The sequence below is a fragment of the Panulirus ornatus genome, chromosome 72 (assembly GCF_036320965.1).
Source record: "Panulirus ornatus isolate Po-2019 chromosome 72, ASM3632096v1, whole genome shotgun sequence".
Taxonomy (NCBI): Eukaryota; Metazoa; Arthropoda; class Malacostraca; order Decapoda; family Palinuridae; genus Panulirus; species Panulirus ornatus.
The window spans coordinates 13826879-13839154 of NC_092295.1; the positions used below are offsets into that span (position 1 = coordinate 13826879).

General features: G+C 44.6%; 1 protein-coding gene across 1 annotated transcript; it reads right to left on the reverse strand.

The window, feature by feature from the left end:
* Positions 1-3249: 3249 nt before the first annotated feature.
* On the reverse strand, positions 3250-12073 carry LOC139748039 (zinc metalloproteinase nas-4-like). Its single transcript, XM_071660605.1, has 9 exons — positions 11811-12073; positions 10821-10994; positions 9325-9415; positions 8892-9012; positions 7299-7497; positions 5789-5944; positions 5243-5432; positions 4876-4992; positions 3250-3481 (listed from the first exon to the last, which is right to left on the reverse strand). The coding sequence occupies exons 1-9, from the start codon at positions 11922-11924 to the stop codon at positions 3360-3362; spliced, it is 1284 nt and encodes a 427-aa protein (XP_071516706.1). The 5' UTR covers positions 11925-12073; the 3' UTR covers positions 3250-3359.
* Positions 12074-12276: the final 203 nt, after the last annotated feature.

Below are 12276 nucleotides of genomic sequence, written 5' to 3' on the forward strand. Positions count from 1 at the left end.
AGGATACGTACCAGGTACTGGTGAGAACCTGGATACATACCAGGTACTGGTGAGAACCAGGATACGTACCAGGTACTGGTGAGAACCGGGATACATACCAGGTACTGGTGAGAACCAGGATACGTACCAGGTACTGGTGAGAACCTGGATACATACCAGGTACTGGTGAGAACCTGGATACATACCAGGTACTGCTGAGAACCAGGATACGTACCAGGTACTGGTGAGAACCGGGATACATACCAGGTACTGGTGAGAACCAGGATACGTACCAGGTACTGGTGAGAACCTGGATACATACCAGGTACTGGTGAGAACCTGGATACATACCAGGTACTGCTGAGAACCAGGATACGTACCAGGTACTGGTGAGAACCTGGATACATACCAGGTACTGGTGAGAACCAGGATACGTACCAGGTACTGGTGAGAACCTGGATACATACCAGGTACTGGTGAGAACCTGGATACATACCAGGTACTGCTGAGAACCAGGATACGTACCAGGTACTGGTGGGAACCAAGATACATACTAGGTACTAGTGAGAACCAGGATACATACCAATTACTGGTGAGAACCAGGATACATACCAAGTACTGTTGAGAACCAGAACACATACCAGGTACTGGTGGACACCAGGACACATACCAGGTACTGGTGAGAATTAAGACACATACCAGGTACTGTTGGACACCAGGACACATACCAGGTATTGGTGAGAACTAGGACACATACCATGTGCTAGTGGACACCAGGACACATACCAGGTACTGGTGAGGACTAGGACACATACCATGTGCTGGTGGACACCAGGACACATACCAGGTACTGATGAGAACTAGGACACATACCAGGTACTGACGGACACCAGAACACATACCAGGTACACGTGAGAACTAGGACACTTACCAGGTACTGGTGGACACTAGGACACATACCAGTTACTCGTGAGAATTAGGACACATACCAGGTACTGGTGGACACCAGGACACATACCAGATACTGGTGAGAACTAGGACACATACCAGGTACTGGTGAGAACTAGGACACATACCAAGTACTGGTGGACACGAGGACACATACCAGGTACTGGTGAGAACTAGGGCACATACTAGGTATTGGTGGACACCAGGACAATTTCCAGGTACTGGCAGGAACCAGGACACATACCAGGTACTGGTGGACACCAGGACACATACCAGGTACTGGTGGGAACCAGGACACATCAAAGGTACTGGTGGACACCAGGACACATACCAGATGTATCTCGATGATAATATGTCAGTTGAAGGATAATCTGATAATTATCATACATGATATAATTCATCATACTTTATTACAGAAACTACATACATTTATGAGATCACTTACATATATTTATTTGTAAGGGAAAACCTGGTAGTTAAAAAATATACAGCCTATCTGTCAACATCTTTTGATGCTATAATTTATAAGAACAAATCATCAATATTTGTCTTAAGGAAGTGTCTGTGATAATTTTGTACATTTATCTGACGACTTTTGACGAAGATAATTATGCTTACTTGACATACAGAATTCCAGACTGTATTCACCACGTTTAGTTAAGTTGTTACAAAAATAATGAGGATTTCGTGGAAGAGAGATCTGATGTGTCGAGTGTTTTGTTATGAAATGAACATGTTATTTACAACAATAGTAAAAGCCATAAGGAAATATGTTGGGAGGTGTATATAAGAGTAAAGTAAAACTTCACCAACACCCTCTTCCTTCCTGCTTCACACAACTTTCGTGATTATCCTACACAATGTCTACACATCTTGCAGTACAATGGTCATGCATTACTTTGTATGAGTTCTTGTGTCATGACGAACACTCACATATTTTTCCTTTCAGTTTTTACAGATAACAAACTTTTATTCAGATAATGTTTGGTTATGATAAGCAGGGAAAGATAGGGTAAAAATAGGTTGATAACTTGATGAAATACTTTCAGAGAAATTACTGTGTTATGAATATGGTTTCTTCTTTCACACACTTTACCAAACTCAGTCACCAGCTTCTGCAGTTTCTCACCCGAATCAGCCACCAGCGCTGTATCATCAGCGAACAGCAACTGACTCACTTCTCAAGCTCTAGTTACTTCTGTTGGGCTCAAGAGATGAAGTAGACGAAGGCAAAGATATACTCGTTCTTCCATGGGTCATAAAAACACATAAACTACATGTGTCATAAACGCTCATAATAATGATAAGAATACATGTACCAACCTGAGGCAAATGTGATGATTGGTAAGTCTTATTATGTGAAGACAGAAGATGAGGTAAAGACAGAAGATAAGGTGAAGACAGAAGATAAGGTGAAGACAGAAGATGAGGTGAAGACAGAAGATGAGGTGAAGACAGAAGATGAGGTGAAGAAAATCTGTAAGTCATCAGGCCTCCAGGTCTTTGTATGAAGAAAATGTACATCAGGAAGAAAATATCATAAAATGGACATGAAATTTTTACAACTGTTAATGATGTCATGTTCCTGTGTAATGCTGTAATGATATCATGTTCCTGTGTAATGCTGTAATGATGTCATGTTCCTGTGTAATGCTGTAATGATGTCATGTTCCTGTATGATGCTGTAATGATATGTTCCTGTGTGATGCTGTAATGATGTCATGTTCCTGTGTGATGCTGTAATGATGTCATGTTCCTGTGTGATGCTGTAATGGTGTCATGTTCCTGTGTGATGATGTAATGATGTCATATTCCTGTGTAATGCTGTAATGATGTCATGTTCCTGTGTAATGCTGTAATGATGTCATGTTCCTGTGTAATGCTGTAATGATACAAATTATTAACAAAGTTGTTTGAGGATAGATTAAGATAAACATATCATAGATTCTGAATCAGATTAATAAAAAAATGCACGAGAATATACAGTAACTGTGTATGACAATGCAGCAGATGGGAGCTTATTATGTACAAATGTGTAGATGTTTACGAAGAAAGATAAATTACTCACAAGTACATGATATAAAGCATCAAGAATGAAAACATGTATTACGGACGTATCAAAGAATTGAAGTGATTAGACACTGTCTTAGAAATTCAACACAGCCAGAGTTCACCCTGCCCAGCAGTGGGCTAGGACTGTAGACAACACAGGCAGCAGTGGGCTAGGACTGTAGACAACACAGGCAGCAGTGGGCTAGGACTGCAGACAACACAGCCAGCAGTGGGCTCGGTTGACTGCAGACAACACAGCCAGCAGTGGGCTAGGTTGACTGCGTATAGCACAGCCAGAGGTGGGCAGACAATAGGGAGAAAGGCCAGCTCAGTGAGGTGATAAACATAGGGCCCTCCTGTGTTTCAGGCTGTCCCTGGACCTAACACACGCCACAAGCCTTCGGGCAAGCGACTCGCATGTAGGCTGGGTTGGTGACACATTCCCTCTTCTTGGCCCAGTCCTGACAGAAGGTGTTCCTGTCCTGACACGTTGCACTCACTCCTGTTGGACGAAACGGTAGCGACTGAAATTGATGAAGTCACGTACACTGTACATAACAGGTGATCATCATGTGATGGTAAAGATATGTTAGCTATGTCAGCAGAAGGAAGAATGTATATTGTCCACATACAGAGACCCATACATATGTATATACGCATCCCTTCACACACACACACACACACACACACACACACACACACACACACACATGATTAAACAAGGCATTTGATTGTTATCCTACTCTTATACTATATTTATGGTGCTTATGTCTAACTGAAAGATTTTTCAATTAGACTTAAGCAACATAGGTATAGTATAAGGACAGGGCAAGAATCAAATGTTTTGTTTAATCACGTTAAAAACTATGATCATTGTATTGACTGGAGTAATGCCATCTCAGTTATTAACCCTAACTCCAGTACCACGAGAAATATCATTGAATCTTCTATCATTAGATACACAAACAATTATAATCTTAATATTAGTGAAGGTCTATACAAATTAGATAAATTTATTGTTTAGAGAATTTGCAAACACTTCACCTTCTTGTCCACATAATAAGTTTATGATACGCTCGTTGTCTGTCTTGGACAATCGCATGTTTACCAAATGGCGTCCTAGCTACGTCTCTTCGTTGTGTATCAACTAAATGCTATATTTCTCTTTTGTGTCTCCCCTGATGATGTGATTATTACACGAAAGTGCACTTGGGAACTTATCGTGTTTCATTTTCCCCGTGGACTCATAGGAATATACATGATTACGCGCTCAGTGGTGATCCTCTCCGATATATATATATATATATATATATATATATATATATATATATATATATATATATATATATATATATATATGTACATGATTCATACTTGCTGCATTCATTCATTCCCGCCACACATGAAATAACAACCCCCTCCCCCCGCATGTGTGCGAGGTAGCGCTAGGAAAAGACAACAAAGGCCCACATTCGTTCACACTCAGTCTCTAGGTGTCATGTAATAATGCACCGAAACCACAGTTCCCTTTCCACATCCAGGCCCCACAGAACTTTCCATGGTTAACCCCAGACACTTCACATGACCTGGTTCGATCCATTGACAGCACGTCGACCCCGGTGTACCCCGGTATATATGTATATTGCCACAACTAGAATTCGAACTTATGAGTTCGACCTGGGGCGGCCCAGGAATACGTCACCATCACACTAGGGAAGTCCACATGGATGACATGGCTACGCATGAGCGTAGAACAGCTCTCTCTCTCTCTCTCTCTCTCTCTCTCTCTCTCTCTCTCTCTCTCTCTCTCTCTCTCTCTCTCTCTCTCTCTCTCTCTCTCTCTCTCTCTCTCTCTCTCTCTCTCTCTCTCTCTCTCGTGTCGCGTCCCAAACTTACCACAAAGTTTGCAGGATTTCTTACACTGACGTAGCATGTAGCCAGGGTTACGCTGGCACTCACCCTTGCTTGCCCAGCTGACACAATGCTCACCTACGTCTCTACATCCAGCCTTACCTGTAGACAACCAACGTATGATCAATTAACACATTTCCCAGCCAGGTGATAACGAAAGTCAATTGAAATGAATGTGAAATTAACTCTACTGAAATTTTGGTACAATTATCGTCATGAAATTAAAATTAGTCTTCAACTTAGAAATAATTTGTGGACGTAAATTCTTTTTTTGTCTCTGGTTCCAAACTGCACATTTTTGAGGGTTGACTGAGGAAGATTGTGTGTGTGTCTCTGCCATGACTCAACTCACCGCACAGTTTGCATGACTTCTTGCAGTTAGCTGCCATGTACACACGATTGCTGGCGCAGTTGCCACCAGCTGCCCAGGAGGCGCAGTGCTGGTGGCTATCGACGCAGGTGGTTGGTCTGGGTGTTGGCTTAGTGACCGTAGGTCCAACACCTGAGCACCGATACAACAGGTTCAGACCCTTCACGTCCAGCTGTGTGGAGATCACGAGGTGTGAGATAGAGGATCGGAAACTATCAAGGAGGAGAAACTATGTTTTCTTTATTTTTCATGAGAGTTCAATCGGCTTTTGTACCCATGTTAGTTGGAACTTATGAAATGTTATGAGTATTAATGATCTAGACGATGATTAAGTGACTGCCAGTGGGTAACACAACACTGGATGCTTGTGTCTAATGCAAAAGAAGAAGTAACAAGTAAGTATTGTTTGCTAAGCAGTGATGTACACTACTGGTGGCATGAGGGAGGAAGGAAGGAGATGTGAAACCCTCGTTTGAGCAAGACTGTTGTTGTCCAGACTTCCTCCCTCATTCCTTACATCACACTCACCTCGGAGAGGCCTGTTCGCTGTCCGATGGTGACGCCGCTTCTCCTGGGCTGGATGGTGGGGGCTGAGCGGCTCCTGGAGAAGGCATAGGGACCGTAGTGCATGATAGAGTCGTAGTCGTAAGGCAGACCCAGGTCTGAGGTGCTGGAGGTCGACTTCTGTAGACGAAGATGATGTCTCAGTACGTAAATCTCACGTGCAGGTGGGAGGGAGGTGAGATGCTGTACCATGATAAGGTATAACATGTCCTCCAGCCTCCCATACAACACATGTGTCAAAAATGTAAAGACGTAACAACAAACATATCTACATGGGCTCAGAGTAGACAGCCACTCCACTCCTATAATATGTCCAGGTTAGGTTGAGGATACATACATTCGACCTCAGTGTTGGGACCTGCGACCCACGCAGGAGCAGGTATATCCCAGCCTCTCAGATCACGAGATGTGATGGGAGGATCTCATGAATCATATCTTCGTCTGAGTTAGTAAAGTTTGGGCACCTCGTGGTTCATTGGTTAACGTGCCGGCCCGCCACACGGGAGGGCCATGGTTCGAATCCTCACCGCCTTTAAGGATATCGTTATCACCTATTTCATGTGTCCAGTACATGTCATATATATATATACAGACAATCTTAAAATTCTTTTCATGTGGCCCTCTGCAGTTTCGAGCTGCGCTTCACGCAGGAGCAGGGTAAGATGAATTCTTTACGAGCAAGAAGTTCCTCAACGAGACTGAACTTCTTTCCATCCAGTGTCGATGGTCTAACCTAACCTAACCTAACCTAACCTAACCTAACCTAACCTAACCAGAAGAGAAAGACTGAGTCCAGGATCTAAACGCCCTCCTGCCCACACTGGGGCTATGTGTCCCTATATCAACGCCCTCCTGCCCACACTGGGGGCTATGTGTCCCTATATCAACGCCCTCCTGCCCACACTGGGGGCTATGTGTCCCTATATCAACACCCTCCTGCCCACACTGGGGGCTATGTGTCCCTATATCAACGCCCTTCTGCCCACACTGGGGGCTATGTGTCCCTATATCAACGCCTTCCTGACCACACTGGGGGCTATGTGTCCCTATATCAACGCCCTCCTGCCCACACTGGGGGCTATGTGTCCCTATATCGACGCCCTCCTGACCACACTGGGGCTATGTGTCCCTATATCAACGCCCTCCTGCCCACACTGGGGGCTATGTGTCCCTATATCAACGCCCTCCTGCCCACACTGGGGGCTATGTGTCCCTATATCAACACCCTCCTGTCCACACTGGGGGCTATGTGTCCCTATATCAACACCCTCCTGCCCACACTGGGGGCTATGTGTCCCTATATCAACGCCCTCCTGCCCACACTGGGGGCTATGTGTCCCTATATCGACGCCCTCCTGCCCACACTGGGGCTATGTGTCCCTATATCAACCCCCTCCTGCCCACACTGGGGGCTATGTGTCCCTATATCGACGCCCTCCTGCCCACACTGGGGCAGACGACCATTTTGACTCACCTTCCTGAAGTTGTACTCGTAGCCTGGCAAGATGTTGGCCCAGTTGATGGTGACGAAGGTGTCACGGTCGAAGCGGGACTGCTCGTGCCAGAAACCAGCAGCGTGCATCATCTCATGAAGTGCGATGCCGAAGTAGACACAATTATTGCCCAGAGACAACACCTGGACTCCCCCTGCTCTTCCCACGGCACTGAAGCACCTGGAGGGAAGGCAAGAATGTCCATCAGTCATTGAAAAGACAACAGGAAACAGAGACGAGGCGTAGTGATGGTCGTGTGTGTTGACCTACAGTGATGGAGAGATGTGTCTAACGTATCCTTAGTGGCAGCGTACGCTATAGTGATGGAGAGATGTGTTTAACGTACTGTTCGTGGCTACGTACACTATAGTGATGGAGAGATGTGTTTAACGTACTGTTCGTGGCTACGTACACTATAGTGATGGAAAGATGTGTTTAACGTACTGTTCGTGGCTACGTACGCTATAGTGATGGAGAGATGTGTTTAACGTACTGTTCGTGGCTACGTACGCTATAGTGATGGAAAGATGTGTTTAACGTACTGTTCGTGGCTACGTACGCTATAGTGATGGAGAGATGTGTTTAACGTACTGTTCGTGGCTACGTACGCTATAGTGATGGAAAGATGTGTTTAACGTACTGTTCGTGGCTACGTACGCTATAGTGATGGAGAGATGTGTTTAACGTACTGTTCGTGGCTACGTACGCTATAGCGATGGAAAGATGTGTTTAACGTACTGTTCGTGGCTACGTACGCTATAGTGATGGAGAGATGTGTTTAACGTACTGTTCGTGGCTACGTACGCTATAGTGATGGAGAGATGTGTTTAACGTACTGTTCGTGGCTACGTACACTATAGTGATGGAGAGATGTGTTTAACGTACTGTTCGTGGCTACGTACGCTATAGTGATGGAATGATGTGTTTAACGTACTGTTCGTGGCTACGTACACTATAGTGATGGAATGATGTGTTTAACGTACTGTTCGTGGCTACGTACACTATAGTGATGGAGAGATGTGTTTAACGTACTGTTCGTGGCTACGTACACTATAGTGATGGAATGATGTGTTTAACGTACTGTTCGTGGCTACGTACACTATAGTGATGGAATGATGTGTTTAACGTACTGTTCGTGGCTACGTACACTATAGTGATGGAATGATGTGTTTAACGTACTGTTCGTGGCTACGTACACTATAGTGACACAATGTCTTGGATTATCCTCTCATCCAGATCCATCGTAGCAGCGAGGTTGGGCAAGTTGACTGTAGTAAGTACGTATAGTACAGAATACAATGGAATACAAAGGAATTCAAACGAAAACAGACCACTGGGTACTTTCACTGCTATTTGTGTTGGCTACCGACATCAGAAACTCGCAGAATAATGTAGTGAGGGTTACAAGACGTCCCCTTCTAATGACAGGATGTCCCAGTGGATGTAGAGCCACGTACAGTGTTGTGATGACATTAAAGGATAAACACCCACCACGTTCATTGTGGTGGCACAGTGGGGTACAGAGGAGCTATTGACTGTTGTGGCACAGAGAACAATACACAGACGGTGCTTACCCTCGTCCCTTGAGGATGTGGACATAGTCAGTGTGGCTGTTCGTTCTGGGGACGAAGCTGACACATGTCTTGGCTCTGTACTCAGCCATAGCTCTTGCAATCACCGACCTCTCCAACGAAGCTGCAACGAACATAATACAAGTGAACTTATTTCTTACAGTCACGAAAGTCGAAATGTATCGTACATAAAAACTCTGAATCCAAACCCATCTTTTTTTGGCTAAAATTAGAGAAGAAGTTCAGCGAAGACATTTTTTTGAATAATGATTAAGAATTCGTAATATTGAGTGAGTTATTGTGAAGCGAACGAAGAAATTCTTGACATTGAAGAGATTTCGTAATGCTAACGATAGATTATTTCGTTTTCTAAGACATATTATTGAGTTCTTGTGTACGAGGCTGCCATGGAAACTGTGGAGGACGTGTGACTTACAGAAGGAGGAGGAGATGACGTAAGGGATGACGCCTCCTGGCCAGGTCATCCGTGGATTCTTAACAGCACTTGCTTGCTGCTGAGGGTCACCCTGAGGGAGGAAAGATGACTTAGTTGACCATAGCTGCACACATGACTTACACACGTTCGTGTATAATGACACGTTATGACTGGCAGATGTCCCCCATAGTCTGACAACAGTCACCTGTTCGATGGTGTGAAAGCCTTCTGTGGAGGAGCAATTACGTGTGCAACACCGGATGGAGAGATGAGCGAGAGTTTTGGGAGACATGTAGGTGTGGGGCAGGGCTGTGTGATGTCGTTGTGGCTGGTTGATATATATATGGATGGAGTGATAAGAGAGATGAAAGCAGAACTAGGGAAAAGGGTGTATAGATGGAAGGTGGCGATGAGATGTGGTGTCTAGTGGCAATCCTGTTTGCAGATGATACTGTGTTGTTTGCTAAAAGTGAAGACGAGTTGCAGAAGGTTGTAAGTGTGTTTTATGATGTGTGTAAGTGGAGGAAATTGAAGGTAAATTCAAGTAAAAGTAGAGTAATGGTGTTTGAAAGGAAAGAGGGTGAAGGTATAGATTTTGTAAAACTATATAGAGTGAAAGAGGAAAGTGTACTAGATTGTGCTGTGGATATGGGGGTAGATAAGACTAGGAAAAAGTGAGGGAAATTAAGTATGTGTGAGTTGTCCTGGGCAAGTGTGGTCATATGGAAGGAAAGGTAAGGGAGAGAGCAGGACAAGATAGAAGGATCATTGGGTCTCTTAATAGAATACTGAAAGGTAGAGGTGTGAGTATGGAAGTGAAGTGAGGATAAAAGGACAACATAGTCCTCCCAACCCTGACCTGTGCAGCTGAAATATGGACGTGGAATGAGACACAGAGGTCAAGAATCCAGGCTGTGGAAATGAGCTATTTGAGAAGAGGATGTGAGGTGACTAGATGGAATGAAGAAAGAAATGAAATGTGTATGAGAGACGTGGTATGGCAAGGAAAGCAAATTATGGAGTGGTAGAATGGATGAATTGTAATACTTTGAGATGGTTTGGGCATGTGGAAAGAATGCAAGACTGTGAGTGTACAAGAGAGTGTGTGATGGTACAATTACAGGAGTTGTTGTGAGTGTAAGACCACCTGTGACATGGGGAAATAAGGTGGAGGAATACTGGAGGGAGAGACACAGAGGAAGAATGTGTGGACTGGTGGATGTGAGGGAGGCATGTAAGGACTGGGATAAATGGAGACATTTTTGCCCTGGCCAACCATAGATGGGAGTTCCTGGAGGGTATGGGAATCAAAGATATAGATTGATGGATGCATAGATGGATAGATAGATGGATAAATAGATAGATAGACACAAGAAAGGCCTCATCCATCCAAAGACTGATATCAAAAAGAGTGAGTTTCCTGTAGATAGGACACACCAGCACGTCTTTATCATATTGATTCAATATTTGTATTGAGAAAGTGTGTAGCGACGTACATGAACCATCTGGTACAGTTGGTCCTTTGTGTTGATGATGATGTCTCCCTCGTAGAACTCAGGCTGGTAGAGAAGGTCGCCCTCGGGGCCCGAGTTTCTGGTCACCACCACACTCTCGATGCTGTTCTCAATCTCCTTCTCCGAAATGGGTTCGCCCAGGATATCGTTGCTCGCCTGGAAAGACGCAAGGGTGAGCCAGTAGATCCACTGGTGTTTCAGAGGTTGACGGGAGAAGCTGTGTCATCGTGTATGTAACACATCAGCATGACAGGTATGCTGCCAGCATCCTACGTCATGACCTGCGTTAGTTAGCATTAATTCTAGAAGCACTACGTCTAATTTTCCACTATAATCTATTATCTTCATTCCTTATATTCGTCTCTTGTTCAATACAGTTTATTGGTGATATTGTACACTGTGTCCTGTGTCCAATGTTTACATACTATCTTGAGTGGTCCTCCTAATCAGACAGACTAGTTCTTCCTCATCACACACACTAGTTCAGTCAATAACACAAAACGTCTTCGTTCACACAGAATCTCGCTCACGGTCGTCGATGTACAAAGATGAACACATCGAAGTATGAGAGACTTTAACTTAAATGAATCACTCTCAATATGACGTTTCTCATAATTAATAATGTCTTAAGATAATTATCTTTAGAATCTAACGTGACACTCATGAAACCATGACAGACTCACGAGACACTAGACTGAACAAAGACTTTTACGAAAAGCATTTGAGTAAGTGATGTTGAATTATATGTCGTGCATTGTCGTGGCTGTGTGCTGCTCATGGTGACGACAGAGAAAAAAAGAGTAATTCTCTTTGTTCAGTCAATGGTATGTGTGTGCAGCATGACCTTAACTTAAAGAAAAAAAGAATTGTATCACACACACACACACACACACACACACACACACACACACACACACACACACAGAGCTGTGCTGCTGACTGGTTGCCAGTGAGCGCCAGACTCGTACTTACGTCGTCCGGGTTTGGTATGGATATATTAGGTAGGTTCTCCATTTGTGCCTGGGAACACCTCGCCACTAGAGTGAAGACAGCGAGGGTCACAGTTAACCTCATCTCACACTTCATCTTGCTGGGTCACACTGGTCACACTGGTGAAGGTGGTCTGCTTGACTGCACGTAAAGACTCCTTCTACAAGACGTGTCACAACAACGTTGGAAAAGGAGGTGTACACTGAGGCAGGTGAACCTGTGTGGTCAGTGTACCGTCCACGACTGATGGCAGGGTGGGTTGGCCTGGCTTTATATAGGACGTGCAGAGCGTCACACAACGGAAGCGACCCACCACCACCGCTGCTGGACGACGCGTCATGCAACATCCTTAGCAGGTCAACTACGACTACATCCTGCGTCATGCCGGTCCTCCAGGCTGCCCTGCGTCATGCCGGTCCTCCAGGCTGCCCTGCGTCATGAAGGTCCT